Below are 18,882 nucleotides of genomic sequence, written 5' to 3'. Positions count from 1 at the left end.
TTTCCCTTCCTCTTCTCTCACCGCCACCGGCTCCTCTCTCCCTCCCTCTGGGACCATACATTTTCTGCCTGCTCAGAGCTCTGTCAGTCTCTATTCCAGAGCCAGGGACATAAGAATGGGACGGAGAGGCCAGGAGGACAAGGCTTTGGGGGACCCCAGCCCTGCTTTGCAGGCTGCCATCTCTCCTCCCTCCTGGAGCCCTGTAGCGCCTTGAAGCCTTCCTTTCTGAGGACCCCTTTCTTCACTTCTGAAGAACCTGGGGCCTAACTGGAGGGGAGGGGGCTCTGTTGGCTCACCCGGTGGGGGAGGGGCGCGGCAGCAGAGGAGCTGTCCCAGGTGCTGACTGCATTCGGCGGGGCAGTGAAGCACTGTGCCGCTCTTGGTGACAGTTTTTGCTCCAAGATGGAATTCAGAATCAATAATCAGGAGCCAGCCCTCTCCTCCCTGGGTGCCCCCATTCTCTCTCCCCTTTATCACGTCACCTCCCCTTTCTTTTTACCCATTCTTCACCATCTCTCCTCCCCGCTCTACTACATTATTTCTTTGACTCCTTCCAGGTCCATCTCCGCCTCCCTCCCTTTTTCTTTCTCTACCTTCTGGCTCTCCAATCCCCCTCCCCGCCCCCCCCCCCCATCCTTCCCTGAGCCTAGCCCAGCCCAGATTGATGTGAGTGCAGAGGTCACATCCAGACGAAAGGAAGGGAGCCTCTCTGCACTTACCTCTTGACCAGTGCTTTCTAGAGGTCCCCAAAACTCTGGGGAGGGGGCTGATCCTAGTGGAGCAGCACCTAGAGGAAGCAGCTCCCTCAGCTGAACATAAATGACCCACGAAGGGTTTTTTCCTACGTGGGACACTCAGTGGACAGGTGTCCTGGAAACTCCGTGGAGGGAGAGGTTGAGGCTGGGGGAAGGCCTGCAGGGGGAGTCCAGAGGAAGGATTGGGGGAGTCGTGCAGGGGGTAGGGGAACATCTTTCGGGGGAGGTGGTGAGAAGACACCATGCATTTGTGACATGTCTTACTCTTGAGTACCTCTGAGGCTCTGGGTCATTATTTTTGGAGGGTAAGATGAGAGGAGGTGTCTGTGTGTTTGTCAGCTGTTCATCACTTGTGGCCAGACATGTATGTGTGGGCGCATGTGTGCCTCTGTGCATGTGTTCACTCCCTGCTCCTCCCCTGCGCTGAGTGTGAGTCCGTGGGCCAGTGTCTATGAGCACATGTATGCATGTATGTGTCTGAGTCTATGTGTGCCTGCGCGCTCCCGGGCGCCTGTATGGGCACGTGAGTGTCTCCATACCCGTCCACATCCTAGCGAGCACGTGTGTTCCGAGGGGTGCGTGCAGAGGTGGCCGTGGCCACATCACTGCGCGCTGGACCAGAGAGCACTATTGGGGTTCGTCCAGGTGCGGGGGAAGGGAAGGAGGAGGAAGAGAGCTGCCTCTCCTGCTAGTCTCGGTCCTGTTCAATTATTCAGCAGGGCCCCTTCTCTGGAGCGGGCGGGAGAGGAGCGCGCGCCCGGGCGCGGGGGAGGGGCGGGGCGCGCGCAGAGGAGAGGCGAGCGCCTAGCGGGCTAGCCAGGTGCCGTGCGGCGGAGCTGCCCAGCGCCGCCCGCAGATCGGGAGCCGCTCCGGTCCCTCTGCCCTGCCCCCTCCTCCTCCCGCGCTCCCTCTCCCCTCCCCTCTCCACTCCTCTCCTTGCCTCCCTCCCCGTCTCCCTCCCTCCCTCTCCCTTCCAGCCCTCAGCCTCTGCAGCAACACTCCGCTGCCTCCATCTCTCCGCCGGAATCTCGCAGGCTCGCGCCTTCCCTCCGCTCAGCCCCGCTCCCCTCCTCTCCTCTCCCCTCCTCTCCTGCCTTCATTCCCCCCTCACCCGGATTTGCTTCCCTCCTCCCTTCTCCCGCGCCCCCCCCCCTCCTCGGCCGCTCCCTCCTTCCCCCCGGCCTCCGTCGGGCGGCAGCGGCAGCGGCAGCAGCGGCGCGGCCGGCCCTAGTCTCCGTCGGTCTCCCGCTTCTCCCCTCCAGTCCCCCTCCCCCGGCTCGGTTTTTCCGCAGGATTTCCCCCGCTCTCCCCTCTCTGCTTGGCCCCCGCGCCTCCCCTGCCTCTCCACCCGGCACCATGCCCCCTCCCCCGGGCGCTCCCCCGGGTTTCTGACGGCCCTCTGCGCCGCTCCGACCCCGCCGGGATGCGGGCAGACCCTTAGCTCCTCGAGATGGACCCAGGCGTCCTGGACCTTGGCGTTGCCGCTCCGCGGACCTCGGATTCCCCGGCGGGATCCAGTTGATTTCGTTGGCTCCGGACCGAGGCTTGGGCTCTGGTTTTCCTTCTCTTCACCCCCTACCCCCCTCCCGGGGCTCGGAGCCGGAGGGGGGCTTCGCGGGGCTGCGCAGCCCCGCGTCCCCGCCCCCGGCCATGGGGCTGTGAGGCGGCCGCCCCCGGGCCGAAATGCCCCCCGGGGGGAGCGGGCCGGGGGGGTGCCCGCGCCGCCCCCCCGCCCTGGCCGGGCCCCTGACGCCGCCGCCGCCACCTCTGCTGCCGCTGCTGCAACTGCTGCTGCTGCTGTTTCTGGGGGCGGCCGAGGGGGCCCGGGTCTCCTCCAGCCTCAGCACCACCCACCACGTCCACCACTTCCACAGCAAGCACGGCACCGTGCCCATCGCCATCAACCGCATGCCCTTCCTCACCCGCGGCGGGCACGGTAAGTGGCGCTGCCGTGGCCGGCCGGGCCCCCCCACCCCACCCCACCCCCCCTTCCCGGGCCTCCCTTGCGCGCGGCCCTGGCCCCGCGGGCCGCACCCCGGCTTGTGCGCGCCAAGCCCGGCCCTTCGGCTCTGCGGGCCGCGCTCCCTCACCTGCCGGCTCCGGCTCCCATCCTCTGAGCCCCGCCCTCGCTCTCCATGGGCCCCTTCCTAACTCGCCCGCTGCTCTGCCTCCATCGCTCGTTTCTTGCCTCACCTTCACCTCCTTCTTCCCATCTCAGGCTTGTCACCACCTTCCTGTTTCCGCTCCCGTCACCCCCCCATCTGTCCTTTCATCCTCTGTCCGGCTCTTCCCTACCCGGTCTCTCTTCCTCACCATATCCTCCAGCTCTGCCCCTTCCCATCTCTCCAGACCGCTTCCCTTCCCCGCTGCCTCTCCCTGCCTCCCCGTGGCGGCTCCCACATCTCCGCGCCCGGGTTCTTATCCGTGTCCCCCCATCTGTCCCATCTGTCACCTCTGCCTCTGACATGTCCCATCTCTTCCTCCTTCACCTCTCCATGCCCGTCTCTGTCTCGCCTCTGTCCCTCCAGCAACCTTCCCTTCTCCCCCAACGCCGCCACTGTCCCTCCGTCACCTGCCGCACGGACGGCTCCACCGCCCCAGCCCTCTCCCAGTCTCCTGTCTCCTTCGCAGGCCCCTTGGTCGCTGCCATACCTCCACCTCTGACCCCCAGCATCCCTCCCCTCTGCAGCTCCACTGCTGGAGCTTACAGTCCCCACTCCTGGGCTCCCCATCACCTTCCAGCCCAGGCCTGGAATCTCCCAGCCATCTCCCCGTCACCCCTCATCCCAGTCTCTCCCTCACCCCCATTCCAGTCTCCCTGTCACCCCATCACCCCCACTCCGGGCTCCCCTTCACCTCCCCGCCTAGTCTCCCCATAGCCCCTCGTAGCGGTCCTCTGGCACTTTCCACGGTCTCAACCCCTCGTAACCTTCCATCTCAACACCTGCTTCATCCTCCCTCTCAGACCTCATCACCTTCCATTTCCAACCTCTGTCACCTCTTGTTTCTGGCCTGGATCACCTCCCGTCTCAGGCCCCTCATCCCTTCATAGCTTCAGCCCCAAGGTTCCCTGTATGCCGTGTCTGACTCTGTACCTGTCACCTTCCATCTCTGTCCTCCCTGGTCTCTGTGGCCTATCACTTCCCATCACAACACCCCACACCCCTGTCTGTGCACTTCCCATCACTTCTGCATCCGGCCGTCTTTCCGTGGCACCTTGTTTCCATGCCAGACCCCATCACCTCCCGTCTCAGTCCCTGCACATTCCACCTCAGACCCCTGTCCCCGCCCATGGCCGAGGCCCCATAGCCTCCCGTTTTAGTCCACCCATCATTCCCCTTCCCTGCACACTGCCATCACTTTCCATAGGGGCCCCCGTCACTTCCCACCTCTGTATGTCCTTCACCTCCTAGACCGGCCCCCCTCACCTCCCATCTTGACTCCCATGGTGTCCTGACATCTCCAAGCTCCCATCACCTTTTATCTGGACTCCCCTGGGCTCTCATCACTGTGCTGTCGCCAGCTCTCACTCTGTACCCTTGACACCACCCATTTCTTTGCTTCCTTCACTTCCCATTTCCGCCCATCCATCCCCTCTCGTGTCTTTCTTTTTTCTTTTCTTTCTTTCTTTTTCTTTTTTTTTTTTTTACTCCATTTTTGTTCCTCCCTCATCTTCTGTGCTTAGATCTTCCTCACTTCCCAGCCATGCCTCTCTGGGCCTACAAGGTCTGCGCTCACGTCGGCCTCCCAGTCCTGCTCCACATCTGTCCATGCTTGCCTCCCGACCTTTGCCCCCATGTCCCTTCCAACCGTCTCACCCCATTTCTACTCTCCCCTACTCCCCCACTTTGTCTTAACTCCTTTTTCATGCCTCTCTGCTGCCTTTGTCCACTTCCCAAGTGTGACCCCTTCCCAGCCCCCTCTCCATTGCTGTCTTCTCTTCCCAGCGCAGGGTCCCTCCGCTCATCTCTGTCCCTGTCCCAGCGGGGGTCCTGTCTGTAGAGCACTCCCTCTGCTCGCTCTTCCTCCACGTCCCCAGCCCACACCTTCTCTGGCTCTTGACTCTCTTTCTTTTCCCCATGAGCTCTGTCCCCTCTGACTCCCCAGAGGCCCAGTGTTGCTCCCAAAGGGGCCCTAGAGGTCATGGTTCTTCTGGGCACTGAGGTGAGGCACGGAGGGGTGAAATACAGAAGGGGAGGCAGGAATACTGGAGGAGAGTGTGGGGGGGCAGGGCCGGAGGTGAGAGAGGAAGGGACCAAGAGAGGAGCTGGCCCGGGGCAGGTGAGCAGATTGGAAGGAGGGACCTTCCTTGGCGCTGAGTGGCACAGGGAGACTCGGTGAGGGAGCTCGAGTCAGGATGCAAAGAGCTGGGAAAACAGGAGAGAAAATGGAGGAGAGAGTATGGGAGGGTGTGAGTGTGTGTGTGTGTGTGTGTGTGTGTGGAATGTCGGTGTTGGGGTTGCCTCAGAGATGGCCACCCCCTTGCTGTGTGGAGAAGAACAGCCCCATGAGGGCTAATGGCTGCCCAGCGCCACATGGCAACAGAGGAAGATGGCAGGAGGGCACTGTAGGACAGGGATGGAAGGTGGTGGGAGCCTGGAGGGAGGAGCCTGGAAGGGTCAGGCAGGTGAGGAAGGGAAGAGGGTCAAAGGGCAGCTAGAAGAGATCAGAGAACGCCACCTGTTATGGCTGGCCTCCACCTCCGCTGACCTTAGTCATGAGGAGAGGTGAAGTGACAGGCTTCTCTTGGGGCCCCAGGGTTGGCTAGAGGAAGAGGCCAGCTTGGGAGAGTTTTCTGGCAAGGGAGGGGAGATCCTTCCTCTCTGCCCCAACATCTCCCCAGCTTCCCCCAGTATGAGGGAGCCTCTCCTTCTGCCCTCGCTTCTCCATGTTCCTTCTCTTGGCTTCTCCCCTCTGCCTTCCTTCGCTCCTTCTCTTCACTCTTTCCTCCATGTACTTTCCATCCCCCGATGCCTCCTGTTACATAATATCCCCACCGACCTGCCAGACACCCATTGACACCCCTGCACCTGATGTCAGTCTGGCCACGAGGAGGGGGGAGACTAGTACACCTGGCTCCTAAAAATGTCCCAAGGGGGTGACATTCTACTGGTCCTTGTCCCCAATTTTGGTTTTGGAGCCTTTCAGCCCCTGCGACCTTCATTTCTGCCTCATTTCTGAGTCAGTGGCTTCCAGGGTTCTGGGTTCATCACTCCAGCTTGCTTCTCAAGGGGACTTGCATTGATCTGGATTCTGAAAATGGGTGTGTTAACTTGGGTTTCTGACTGGATGGTCATGGCCAAGGATGGGCACAGGAATTGAGGGAATAGATCAAGTGAGCTGAGCCCAGGGCTGTGGATCCGTGGGGGTCCCCCTGGGTTGTGGAGATCCATATACAGAGTCAGCATGGGCTATGGACACCCCAGACCGTGGCTTTTCTGGATTGTACAGGAGTTTTTGCCTTTCATCCTTCTGGGTCTACCAGAAGGTTTTTGTCATGGCTTCTGATGCTGCGGGGAGGGTCTGCACATGTAATTTCAACTACAGGGACATCACTTCATGGTGGTTTTTGTTGTTGTTGTTGTTTGTTTTTACATGGAATGTGTTTACTGTTTGGGTCTGTGTTAGCTAACCATTATTAACCATTATGGTGGTGTTCTCTAGAATGCAGGTGTGTGCGACTCTCTGGAACATTCTTGATCATTTAGTGTTTTACTAGGATCCATGAATTTTGGGATCCAGGAGGCCCAGACGATGTTGGGTGTGGACAGAAGGTGCCAGAGCTGGGCCGTTGGTGGTGGGCACCAGGGCCCGAGGCACCTTGCTTGTGGCCAGAGGCTCTCTTGCCTTGGGCTTCAGGGTTGGGTGACCTCTCTCTTCTCCTCCCCCACTGCCAGGCACTATGTAGCTCACTGGCTACAAGGGGAGGTCAAAGACAGTGGGTCTGGGCCATCCTGGAGTAACATTCTGGGCCTTGGCTTAGGCCCCTCCCCCAGAGCCCTTTCTGGAGCCTTTCAGAGGTTCTGAATGTCTGTCTGGTGTCCCAAGCTCCCGGTCCTCAGGCCCCAGGGAGTCTGGTGGCCAGGGCCTTGGAGGCCAGCTTGCAGGGGGTGGGGTGGGGGAGAGGGCCCCCCCCCCCAGTCACAGGAAGGACCTGGGCCAGGGTCCCCACCCGCTGCCTGCCGGCTGCCCCCTCCCCCCACACCAGGCGGAAGCGCCCTGCTGGGGGGAGAAATGTCTCCCCAGGGTAATTACTGCTGTCCCAGTCCAATAAGCCATTCAACCTGGTCGGTGCCAGTCGCGTCCCTCCACCCGATTCCCCCACCGTGTCATCACCGCCCTTAGGCTTCACCAGGCCCGCCCCGAGTAATGAAGCGGCTGCAGTGTTAGAACAGCTGGGTAATAAACCCCCGGGGGGAAGCGGGGCTGAGCCGAGCCTGGCCGGGCTGGGGACCAGGGTGAGGGGGGGTGCCCTTTGGCCTCGGGGGCGGGGACAGGCGCCGGTTCGAGGCCAGTCTTTGTGCGCTCTCGCCATGTTTGCCGGCTGCCTCGTGTCTCCGCTGCCTGCCTCCCCACGCCGGGGCTTTGTGTGCGGCTGGGTGTGTCGTCGCCGGTGTGTGGGTGTGCGGTCTGGGATGGGGCTGCCTGGACGCCGGGTGGGGGGCCTCTGCTCCCGGAGGCCTGGCTGCGGCCCCTCTGGGCTCAGGCAGGGTTGTCTCCAGGGTGAGGCGCTGTCTGGGTTCCTGGGGTGGGGAAGGGGGGAGAAAGGGCTTCCTTTCTCTTAGGCCTGGGAGGCTTGGGAGCAGGCCCCACGGACATGGGGTTTGGCGGGTCTGAGGGACCAAGCAGCCCAGTGAGCCCCTCCTGCGCCTGACCTAGGGGGCCCTGGGGCCGATGAGGCCAAGAGGCTGCGGCCTCTAGTCAGGGAGGCAGGGAGGGGGGCTTTGGCAGGGGTGTCCTGTCATCTCCCTTCCCCTGGCCCTCCCCACCCCCCAAATTTGGACTTGCAGCTTGTGAGTGGAGGGGGGAAGGGAGGACCCTGGGTATTACGGTTGCCATGGAAACAGCCGGTTTTCCAGAGTGCTGCAGTGTTGGGAGTGGAGAGGCTGTACCGGTGGAGTCCTACCCTGCTCCTGGCCGGCAGGCCCAGCCCCTTTTCGGGCAAGTCACCTGCCTGGGGGGTGGGTGTGCCTCACTGTGTACCCCACTTCCCCGCCAGCTCTTCTTCCTAATCCTGCCCCCCTCCCCACCATAAAGGATACCGGGTCTGGGGGCAGGGGGTGGAGCCAAGCTCCCGGGGTCTGGGGGGTACTCAGAGTGGTTCTTTCCTGCCTGCTGTGCTCTGCCCTGGAGCCCCGGGTCATCTCTCCTCTCTGGCCAGATCTCGGAAGATGGAGGCACTGATGACAAGTGCTCTGGAGAACAGCTCCTGGTCCCCCCGACCCCCAGCCCCGAACCCCTGCGGGCCTCGCTGCCTCTCAGGGACCCAGGCAGCAGGCTTTTCTTCCTGCCTCAGCTCCGTCCTGGGTCTGCGGGTGATACAGATGCCCCGTCCCTCCAAGGCCCTCGGAGTCTAGTCTCCTTCGAGGGGCCCAGGAGCTTCCTCGGGTAGAGCCCCCTCATCCCGGATGGTCCAAACGGCACTGGGGCTCCTAGTCCCTGTGGTGAGAGGCCCCCATGGGGCTGGAGAGGCCTGACCTTAGTGTTAGCAGCCGGGATGCCGTCTTGAGGGAGCAGGTTGGCCGGCCTCCGGCCTCGAAGTGTCTCAGGCCTCAGGCCTCAGGCCCTCCTTGGGGTTTGGCCTCCCGAGCTCCCAGCTCCCTAACCCCAGGGCCTTCCCTCTCACTTGCTTCCCAGCCTGCTTCAGGCTTTCACCCTCAGGCCCCACCTGCCTTTGTCTCCGGATAAGTCCTCCCTCCGCTGAACCCCTCTCCCCCAAGAAGTGCTTGGAGAGGAGTCGTTAGTGGCTAATTATTTAATTAAGCATTTTATGAATCTCATCTGCTCCATTTATGTTCTAAAGAATGCAAGATTGTTCTCCTCCTTCTCTGAAGGCCCCAGAGTACTAGTCCTCTTGGCTTCCCAGACAAGGCTCCTTTCCCAGAAACTGGGTGACCAGCACCCAACCCCCACCCCAGCCGCGGGTCTGCTCCTACCCCCCACCCCACCCCCAGGGAGCCCAGTCAGCCGCAGGAGGGAACATGGCGACTAATGGGGTTTATTTTGGGGCTGAGATCGTTAGGGACCTCACACCCGCCCCCGGCAGCCGGATGGAGGAGACTGAGGGGGGAGGGAGGGTGGGGTGGGGGAGGGCAGGGAGAGGGAGCCTTCATCTCTGGCTTCCATTCTCCCACTTTCTCTCACCTACACCCCTCTCCGTCCCTCTCTGTCCATCTGTCTCTCTGCCTCCTTCCTCCTCTGGCTGTCAGTCTCTATTCCACACCACCGCCCTCCCCCAGCCCCAATACCTGTCGCTTTGCCGGGTAGGGGTGGGGTAGGGCTTCAGGCACCCCGTCTTTGGGGACCCTGACAGCCCCCTAACTGGGAGCAGAAGCAAGGAGTCCTGGGCAAACTGGGACCAGGATGTGCAGAGGGGCTTGGGAGGGAATGGGGGCAGGTGGTGGAAGGGTGCCAAGCTGTGGGGTGTGAGTCAGAGCTGAACACAGCCCCTGCGCCTCCCGCCGTCGCCTGGGGCTCCTTTCGCCTTCGTGCTGGCCCAGCTTGGCCCCGCAGAAGGACACACCTTGGATCTGTCACCTCCACCAGTGCTGGGAGGTGTCGAGCTGGTAGAGCCCAGCCGCCCCGCCCCCCAGGGCCTGCCTGCCCTCCGTACACTTCTTGGTCCCTTTGCAGCCTCTCTCTGGGCTCTCTCTCTGTGTCACTCTCTCGCTTGCCTCCCTGTGTTGCTGTAATTAAAGCTAGAATTCTTGATGAGGCAGCTACATCTGTCTGCGCGCGTGCACCGGCTCTCACCGGGCACCCGCCCGCCAACTGTTCCTGAGGACTGCAGGGCCCGGCGGCTGGTATGGGCATCACAGCCCTCGCCCGGTGGCCCTGCGCTCTGGTTGCAGCCCCACAGACCTGCCAAACTCGCTCGCCTGAAGTCACATCTCCCTTTCTCCCTTCTCTCTGCAGCTGGGACCACATACATCTTTGGGAAGGGGGGAGCGCTCATCACCTACACGTGGCCCCCCAATGACCGGCCCAGCACGAGGATGGACCGCCTGGCCGTGGGCTTCAGCACGCACCAGCGCAGTGCGGTGCTGGTGCGGGTGGACAGTGCCTCCGGCCTTGGAGACTACTTGCAACTTCATATCGTAAGGATCCAGGGCCCTGGCCCCCCCGCCTGTCCCCCATACCCCTGCCCCCACTCCCGGTCTTTGCACCCCAGATCTACTCGGTCCCCTCATGGTCATGGGATCAGCACCTCGAATCTTCCCTCATGTGTTCCCCAACTCCTGGAGGTCCCTCTGCGTGGCTCTGCCTCTGAGACCCACTCCCTTCCTGTCGTGCTTCCCCAGAGCCCCCCTAGCTGGTTGGAAGCTCCCCAGCTCCCCGCCCCCTGACTCCGGCTGGGTCTTCTGACCTTCCTGGACGCAGGGCCTCCTTGAGCCTTCTGGGCCATTGTCCTGCAGCCCATGTAGCGTCCCCACATGGTGACTGCTCTGGGCCACTGCCTGCTCACTTCTAGACCACCTGGGGCGGCCCACTGTGTCCTGGCCGGATTTTCACTCAGCTTCTTCATACCTCCCAGCCCCAGCACGGTCCATGCCTGCTCCCGCACCTTCCTTGGAAATCCAGTGGTTGCCTGTGCTCTGCCCTTAACCTCTGCTCCCATGACCTTTACCCTCCCGACGGCCCCTTTTCCCCGCCTGCCCTATAACCTCTCTGGCCATGCTCACTCTTCTCGGAGCTCTTGGCCCAGCGCCGCGTCCCCAGCCGGAGCTCCTGTCCCACTTGGCTCTGCTCTTCGTTGCCCAGCTCCCCACCTCAACCTCTGCTGCTTCCCCGTGCCTCCTTCTGGGCCTCCCACCAAACCTGCCTCTATCTGCCCTACTCGCCTGGCCCCCCTACACTTCATACCCCCTCTCGCTCTACCTGCCATACCCCGCACCCTCCGTATCCCTACCCCACATACACCCCCACTTGTCATATCCCTCAACCCTCCATACCCCCTACCCGCCATACTTCCCTGCTCGGCATACCATACCCCGACCCCCCCTTACCATATTCACGGCCCCTCTCAGTTTTCATCCTAACTCTGGCCTTCAGGCAGTGCCTTTTCTTCTTTGACCCTTTCCACATCTCTGGTCCTACCCCGCACCCTTCCCAGTGGCCTCTGGCCTTGCCCTGATTCATTTCTATGCTTAGCCTCTCCCTGTCTCCTTTCCATGGTCTTAACCCCTGGGCCTCTGAGCTCCAGCTTCAATCCCACCTGTAAGCCCCCTGCTGCCTGCATCCCCCACGCTGTCCCTGGCCAGGACCCTCCTGGGCTGCGGGGGGCGGTTCGAGCAGGGTGGCCAGGCTCTCTGTGCTAAAAAGATCTGGGTGGGGGGCCCTGGGCTTTAGGGGGAACGAGGAAGCATGTTTGGGCTCTTGCCCCTCCCCATCTGACTGGACCGCGGCAACCGGCCCCTCCGAGCACATCGGCTTGTCCAGGGTCCCCCCCTGCGCAGTCCTCCCCCAACACCAGGGAGCAAAGGAAGGAGGTGTGAGATGTCCCGTGGGCTGAGTGGCGCTGGAGTGGGAGTAACAGCCGCTGGGCGCTGGACGAGGGAAGCTAGGCAGAGCAGTGTGTAAGGAAGGGGTGCAGAGGGGCGAGTCGCCTGGAAGGTTTGTACCTGTGTGAGCAGGACAGTGTCTCCAGCAGAATGTGAGAGACCGTGGCTGTGGACTGTGTGTGGCGTGTGGGGCTGGGTGCATACTGATGGTATCAGGAGCGACACTGAGACCTCGGGGGATGGTGGAGGACAGGCTCACCTCAGATCACGTGTGTTGCTGCTCGCGTGCCTTCCCCGGGAGAGTGGTATTTGCTGTTACTCCAGTCTCCTGACCCTGTGGCAGGTGTGGCTGTGTCCATGGCCTTGTCAGTGAGCGAGGGCTGTGTTCTCTCGCTGGCCGGGCGTGGCTTCGGAGCTGATGGCCTGGGTTTGAGTCTCAGCTCTGCCAATCTCTTGCTCTGTCCTGGCGCAGTCACCAGCCCCTACTCCCGCCCTGAGCCTCAGCATCCTCATCTGCGGAGTGGTCCAGTAACCAGGACAGTGAAAGGACAAGAGGGAGTCTGGGAGGTTCCAGGGAGACTGTGTGTGTCAAGGCCTAGGGACACGGCCCAGCGACAGGAAGCACTCGGGGTCAGCCTGTGCCCGATCATCAGGGACTCCAGATCTGCCCGTGCTCTGGGTCTGCCTCACTGACCACACCTACGTGTCTTTGTGCCTGCGAGGTTAGGAGTTGGGGCTCCCCAGCACCAGAGACAGCATAGGAGCTCAAGGTGCAGGGAGAGGGGACCCTCCTCTTCTCCCCCAGTGGTTCCTCCAGGCCTCACCTGGCTCAATGTTACGGAAGAATGAGGGCTGATGCCTGGTGCTGCAGAGGGCAGGGGTGGGGCGCCTGGCGAGGGCAGGGGCCTTGGAGGAAGTGTGGGAGCCCTGGGAGAGCCCACCTCTGAGGGCGGCACGGGGCCCAGACAGGGCTGAAGCCTCTGGGGGGCCGCCCCCAAGCCCCTCCTCTCCTGGTGACACACCAGCTCCCACCGCCGCGTCATTAACAGCTCTCAGAGAGCGGGGAGGCGGCCGCAAAATAAGAGAAAAGCAATTTGACGTTTCTAATAAAGCGTCGCTCCACTTTGCCAAATTAATTTTGACTCCCATAATTATTTGCTGTAGGAGCGGCCACGTTCTCCCCACCGCCGCCTAATGAGGTAATTGGGGAATTAGGAATTAATGACTTTAACAGAAGTGACAACTGACTTCACGTCGGGAGCAGCTCTGGGAGCTGCCTCTCCCCCGGAGCGTATGGCTCTGAGCTCGGCTGCCTCCTAGGAAACCCTGGTGTCCTGCCTTCCAGTTGCCCTGGCCAGCCCCCCTGGCACCCCAGCTCCCAGGTGGCCTCTGCTCCTTGACCACCATCCCTGCCTGGCCTGAGCCTCACGGGGGAGAGACCCTCGAGGTGACCAAGGGGCTGCTGCTATTCTGGGCGATGTTACTGCTAAAAATAGTATGGAGGAGCATCGGCTGTTTCCCTCCTGTGTGTGGGGAGCATGTGATCACCCCGTCTCTCTGGGATGCTGTCAGTCTGTGGGTGGTGGGTGCGTGGGGTTTGAGTACTCTGTTAGGCGAGCCCAGCCTCAGTTTCCCTGCTTTACTGCACCTGAGGAGAGATGCTGTGTGCGTATATGACTCTGTGTGTGTGTGTGTGTGTGTGTGGCTTTCCCAGGTTCTAGGAGGGGGAGGACTGGACCCACGACGGGGGAAGGGATCCGGCCTGGATCTCCAGGCGAGCCATAGCTCTCTTGTGCCAGCTCTCTGCAAAACCCCAATCCTTGTGCCATCTGGGAGTCTCCCTATCCCGTCCTCAGTGCCACCAAGCTGCTTGGCTGAATGGGCCCTCCTGCCCAGGCTGGACTGGAGTAGTCTTTCAGGAAGAGCCGAGATATGTGTGTGTGTGTGTGTGTGTGTATTCTCTGATGACCTGGGTCCTGTGACTGTGTGAGCTTCAGGGGGCCTAGGTGAGCCTAAGTGAGCCTGTATGGGTGTCTGTCCTGAGCAGGAGGAGGAGTGTGGGGGGACCCAGGAAGCTGAGTCAAATGCTGCTGGGAAGTGCAGGGGAATGGAATAGGAGCTCAACTTTAGGGCCTCCTGGGCCTTCCCCTGACTTCTTTAGAGGTCTCTGGTCTCTCAGGTGGGTTGGGCTCAGTAGCTGCTCAGATCATGCCCCTGCCGTTTGAGTCAGTGTCTCCCTAGACTAGTGGGCAGGAGAGAGTGAGCACTGGCTTTGGAGTCAGGCCAACTGGGGTGCAAACCTGGTGTTCCTTTCCTTGTGATGTGGATTTGGGGTCACTACTCAACCTCCCCGGACCTCAGTCTTCTCCTTGCTGAATTGGGAATGCCATAGCTTCCCAAGAGGGTCACTGTGGGGATGAAGAGAACGCGTGTGTATGGTCCCCTCAGAGGGCCGGGCACCTTTTAGGGGTTCAGCGAAGCACTCCCTCTCATACCGGTGCCACCAACGGAACTCTTCTGGGGCTGGATCCTGGGTGGCCTCTGCAGGGTTCCCCAGGCCCTGCCCTGTCCAGAGCATGGGATCCTAGGTCCCAGAGGTTGCTGAGACTGACTCTTTGCTCCCCTCCTCCAGGCCTGGGTCTCTGACTTTCCGCTCCTTCCCCAACTCCCAGCCCCATCCTCTATCCCTACACCCACAAGCCCACCTTTCCTTCGTAAGTCTACGGGGATTGACCTCCCTGATCTCTTTCCATACTCATCACTCCCCAAAATCCACAGTTCAGACCCCCCCCCCCGCTCCTGTGATTTCGCACTCAGGCCTGACCAACACGGGGCCTGATGAGCTGCTGGAAGCATGTTGACGCGCTAGTACAGTGGCCCCCCGGGGACCCACTCAGTGCCCAGTGGGCAAGGAAAGGGAGTCTCAAGGCTGGGGGTGGTGGGAGCAGGAAGGCCAGATTTTCCTCAGGCACAGGGATGGCTTCCATGGACTTCTCTGTTGCTCATGCCCTAGGGAGGCCCCCGCCCTGAGCTCTCGTTGGCCCCCAGCTCAGTCCTGGTCACCTTGTCTGGGGCCTGGGCTCAGTGACCCTTAGCACAGAAGGGGTGCCCTGTGAACGTCTTTGAATATTCTGAACGAACCAAAAGGCAAGAGGCAGGTGTGGTTAGTGGGAGCGCTCCCGCTCCAGGCTCTGCACCCCACCATGGTCCCAGCCTCTCTGAATCTTGGGTCACTCCTTTGCCCACGAGTCAAGGAGAGGCAAGCCCGCCAGCCTCTTTGGGCGGGTCATAGGGTCAAAGCATGACTGGGAGATGTGCGTTGAAAAGCTATAAAGTGCCATAGATGTGGGCTGGGTGCGGTCCACAGGTGGAGTTCTAGAAAGAGTGAGTGGTTATTCCCTCCCGTTGCTGACCTCTATCTCCTTGTCCCCAGGACCAGGGCACCGTGGGGGTGATATTTAACGTGGGCACGGACGACATTACCATCGACGAGCCCAATGCCATCGTGAGCGACGGCAAATACCACGTGGTGCGCTTCACTCGAAGTGGCGGCAACGCCACCCTGCAGGTGGACAGCTGGCCGGTCAATGAGCGGTACCCGGCAGGTAGGCGGCGCCGGCGCGCGGAGGAGGCGCTGAGGGCGGGGAGAGGGCGGGGCGGGGGCGGGGCGGGGGCGGGGCGGGCAAGGCGGCCTCTGATAGGATCGCTGCCTGCACGCCCGGGAGCGATCTCCTGCGGGGCTAAGCTGGGAGGTTTCGGGTGGTGCAGGGGCGAGGCCACGCCAAAGGCGAGGCTAATGAGGACCCAGGGTGGGGGCGTGGCTAAAGCGAAACCTCGGGATTCGCAAGGCAGAGCTAGACCGGGGTGGTGGGAGTCTGTGGGCTGCGAGGGAGAGGGCGGAGCTGAGCTGGGAAGGCTGCAAGGCCCTGGTCCAGGTGGGGGTAGGGGAGAAGGGAAGAAGAAGAGGGGTAGAAGGAGGGAGAATCTGACACGACTGAGGAAAGGATGGGTTTAGAATTGAGGGACAGGCAGAAATGAGGAGGCAGATGCAGAAACCAAAGAGAGAAGATCCATAAGTAACCCAAAATATATCTTGCCAAGGAGGCAGGGCTGATCCCAAGGACAGAATCAAGGAATGAACCAAGGTCTTTACGAAGAGCCAATCAAAGATCTGTATCAGGAGATCCAGTTAAAGGAAGAGTAGTGACCAGAGGGGCTCAGAGAAAAGGAACCCCAGGGTCTCAGGGCATAAGGGACACAGTGAAAGGGAGAGAAAGTCAAGAGACAGGAGTGCCAGCTCATTCCACAGACCTTCACTGGGAGCCTCCTGGGTGTCAGGCGCGGGGGACACACAGGAGCAGGACACGGCCTCTGTTTACAGGGGCTCGCAGTCTAGGAAGGGGGAGCACGAGCATGCAACCGGACCCCATTCTATAGTGTCCCACAGTGGGATGGCTATGGCGGCCCAGGACAAACCGAGGTCTGAAGAGTGAGAGGAAGGAGGGGATGAGGACATGGGAGAAATGAGGAGGCAGAGAAAGAGCCTCAGAGTGCGGGGGAGCCAGGGGAGAGGCGATGGAGAGATATGGGAACAGTCACTGGGAGCAGAAACGGAGGCAGCCCCGGAGTGATGCAGAGAGATAAATGGAGACGTCGTGGCACAGACCCAGCCAGTGGGAGAAGAGGTGGCCAGAGCCTCAGGAGGAAGAGGAAGAGAGGCCGGTGCGGGAGACCGAGAGGGAGGGGAAGGGAGCCACTGCAGGGGAGAACTGCAGAAGTGCAGACTTGTGGAGGTATAATCTGCCTGAGCGACTGCATAGTCACACACGGGGGCACTGCATAGTCACACACGGGGGCGACTGAGGAGAAAGGAGCATCTGCAGGCTCAGTCCCTCTCCAAGGCCGAAGCGACAGCGACAGCCGAGGCGCCTGAGGCGCCGAGGCGGGGCCTGAGAGGCTGCCCCACTGCTGGCTGAGAGGGGTGGGGCTAGAAGGACACGGGAAGGTGCAGGTGTACAGACCCTCATGGGCCCGCTTACGCTGGCAGAAAGATGCCAGAGTCGATTCCCAGGTCCCCGTTGTGCAGGTTTGTGCCCAGCCCTCTCTGGGGTTAAAGAGGACCACATCCCCCCCACCCCCTGCCCAAGAAGTACAGAGGCTGATGGACATACAGGCCAACCACAGACACAAGGACAAGTGCAAAGACTTGTAAGGTCAGACTGACATAGGAGAAACGAGAGGCCGCCCGAGGGAGGCCAGCCTACACCCAGGTTCTGGGCCTGTGTGGGATCACTGAGGCACACCAACCCTCCCATGTGAAGTCTTGCAGGTGCCCGGGCCAGGCACCTGCCATGCGATCATCAGTCTCTCTCTCTCTCAGCCACACACACACACACACACACACACGTGAGGGCAACTTCGGTGGCTGTGAGGACCCCCGCCTGGGCCAAACGAGGTTGTACCGGGAGGACATGAAGGCTTCACCACATCAAGCCATGATGTGGGTCCAGAGCACCTTCCCTTGGGGCCCAGCAGGCTAGAGGCCAGGGCTTGGAGGGTTCATGCCTGCTCTCCTCTGCTCAGGGACCCTTGGGTGGGGGTGGGGAGACTGCTGGGCGCCCCCTCAGCCGCCCAGCAGGGTAACCCAGTGCCCGCCTGGGTGCGGCATAAGGGCAGGTGACCGACCAAAGCCGAATGTCCTCCTGAGCTACACTGGCGGTCTGGGCTGGCAGAACACTTCCGCGCAGAGCTTGGGCCTCCAGACTTTTCCTGAGCACAGAGACTCAGCTCTTAGCCTCTGGACCTCCTACTGATAAGTCCTTGGCCTTGGGCGGGTCGTCCAGCCTCTGAATCTGTCTCCACCTCTGAAAGAGAGGGATAATAGGCTCCTCCTAGTAATACCTGAGAATCCCACAAGATAACCCGAGGAAAGCCTTACAGTGGCATGGCAGAGGGGAAGTGATCAATGAGAAGAATTTTGGTTAGAATTGTTACGTGCTCCAATGAGGCAGGGACACGCATAGGGACAGCTACACAGACACCTGCCTTCCTGAGTCTTCGACTCTGCATATGTGCCCCCGACCCCTAGCCCTGCCAGACTCCCTTCTGGCCCATTCACCCCTCCTGCAGTGTCTTCACTGGGGTCTCTCACTCCCAGCCCCGGGCAGGGATGTCCTGTGCAACCTTCAGCAGAACAAAGAACATTGCCAGTCACTCGCCAGTCTCCCCTGCTTGGCTGGGGCGCTCAGCGGGTCAAGGCCAGGCCTCTGTCTCTGCATCTCCAGTACCCAGCATGAGGAACAGAGCAGGCACTCAAGAAATGTTTGTTGAGTGACCAAACGAGTGAACAATCCATTTTTTACTGAAACAGCAGTGACCTGAATCTGTCAGGAAGGCAAGGTCTTGTTGCGTCAGAAGCACCTAGGGAGGCAGCAGCCGTGCACACACACGGATACGTCGTGTGCTTGTTGAGGGGGGATGTCCAGGGCAGGCCCGGGCCCTGGCCTCACTGGGGGCATGCACAGCCCTGTGTTGCAAGAGGAACAGGAAAGCTGCCCCCCAACACCTTATTGAACACTGTATGTGGTTTCAGTGGGAAGAGTGGCCAGATTCCCAAAGGAAATGATTTCCATTTCCACTGCAACAGCCCGGCATAATCCACAGCCCGTGGGTGCGGGAGGAGCACACCGAACTCCTAGGCACACTGAAAAACCCCTTTCCTTGGTCTGTTTGTCTCACACACACACACACACACACACACACACACACACACATAGTATCTTTGCTCCCCATCTCCAGGGCCTGGACAATGGTGTGTGGAGAGAGGGACAGGCAGGGTGGAGAAGGAGTGAGGTTAGGAATTGTGGGGAGGAGCTTGAAGGAGAAAGACTAGTAAGTGACAGCATGTTGGGAGCTGGGCTGGGCCCCCCGGTGCAGAGGCAAAAGTGGACCAGAGCAGCGCTGAGTCTGAGGGTCTTGGAATGGGGCTGAGATGGTGGAAGGGAGGCCCTGTGGGGAGGGAACCAGGGCAGGCTTGGTGGGGGGGGGCGGGGAGAGATGCCTGCAGGAGAGGTGGAGAAGGGCAGAGGGGTGGGGGTGGGGGCAGCAGGGCTGTGGGGTGACCTGTAGCGATGGCGGGCTGGGTGGCAAAGCTGTGGTGGCGGGCCCTCTGGGGAGGGAGGAATCGGGGTAGAAGCTGGTGGGGTGGGGTGCGGGGTGAGCTGGCAAAGAGGGCGCCGCGGGGAGCTGAGCTCGGGAAGGGAAAGGGAACTGAGTGCCTGGAGAAGTGGTTGAAATGTCACTGTTAAGTGCGAGGGCCGGGCCACCCCCTAAATGCCGCATAAACCCCACTTAACCCAACCCTCCCACTTCTAAACCACCCTCTAAACTCAGTAACCAGCTGGGCC

The 18,882-nt window shown here is 61.1% G+C and overlaps 1 protein-coding gene across 24 annotated transcripts in view; it reads left to right on the top strand.

Annotated features, from left to right (window-relative positions):
• Positions 1-18,882, top strand: part of NRXN2 (neurexin 2) — a 105,709-nt gene that overhangs the window by 67,871 nt on the left and 18,956 nt on the right. For 20 of the 24 annotated variants that reach the window (XM_045064450.1, XM_045064412.1, XM_045064456.1 and 17 more), the window contains 2 exons: positions 9,891-10,072; positions 14,910-15,081. In XM_045064450.1, the coding sequence (XP_044920385.1) occupies positions 9,891-10,072; positions 14,910-15,081 (354 nt within the window). Of the gene's footprint in view, positions 1-1,032; positions 2,692-9,890; positions 10,073-14,909; positions 15,082-18,882 lie in introns of those variants that run through there. The other 4 variants (XM_045064430.1, XM_045064439.1, XM_045064442.1 and 1 more) reach the window with 3 other exon arrangements.

This window comes from Mustela putorius, unplaced genomic scaffold (assembly GCF_011764305.1).
Source record: "Mustela putorius furo isolate JIRA1106 unplaced genomic scaffold, ASM1176430v1.1 tig00000127_pilon_pilon_pilon, whole genome shotgun sequence".
NCBI classification, from domain to species: Eukaryota; Metazoa; Chordata; class Mammalia; order Carnivora; family Mustelidae; genus Mustela; species Mustela putorius.
The sequence above is the reverse complement of the archived record's forward strand: the minus strand, read 5'-3'. Positions and strand labels throughout refer to the sequence as shown.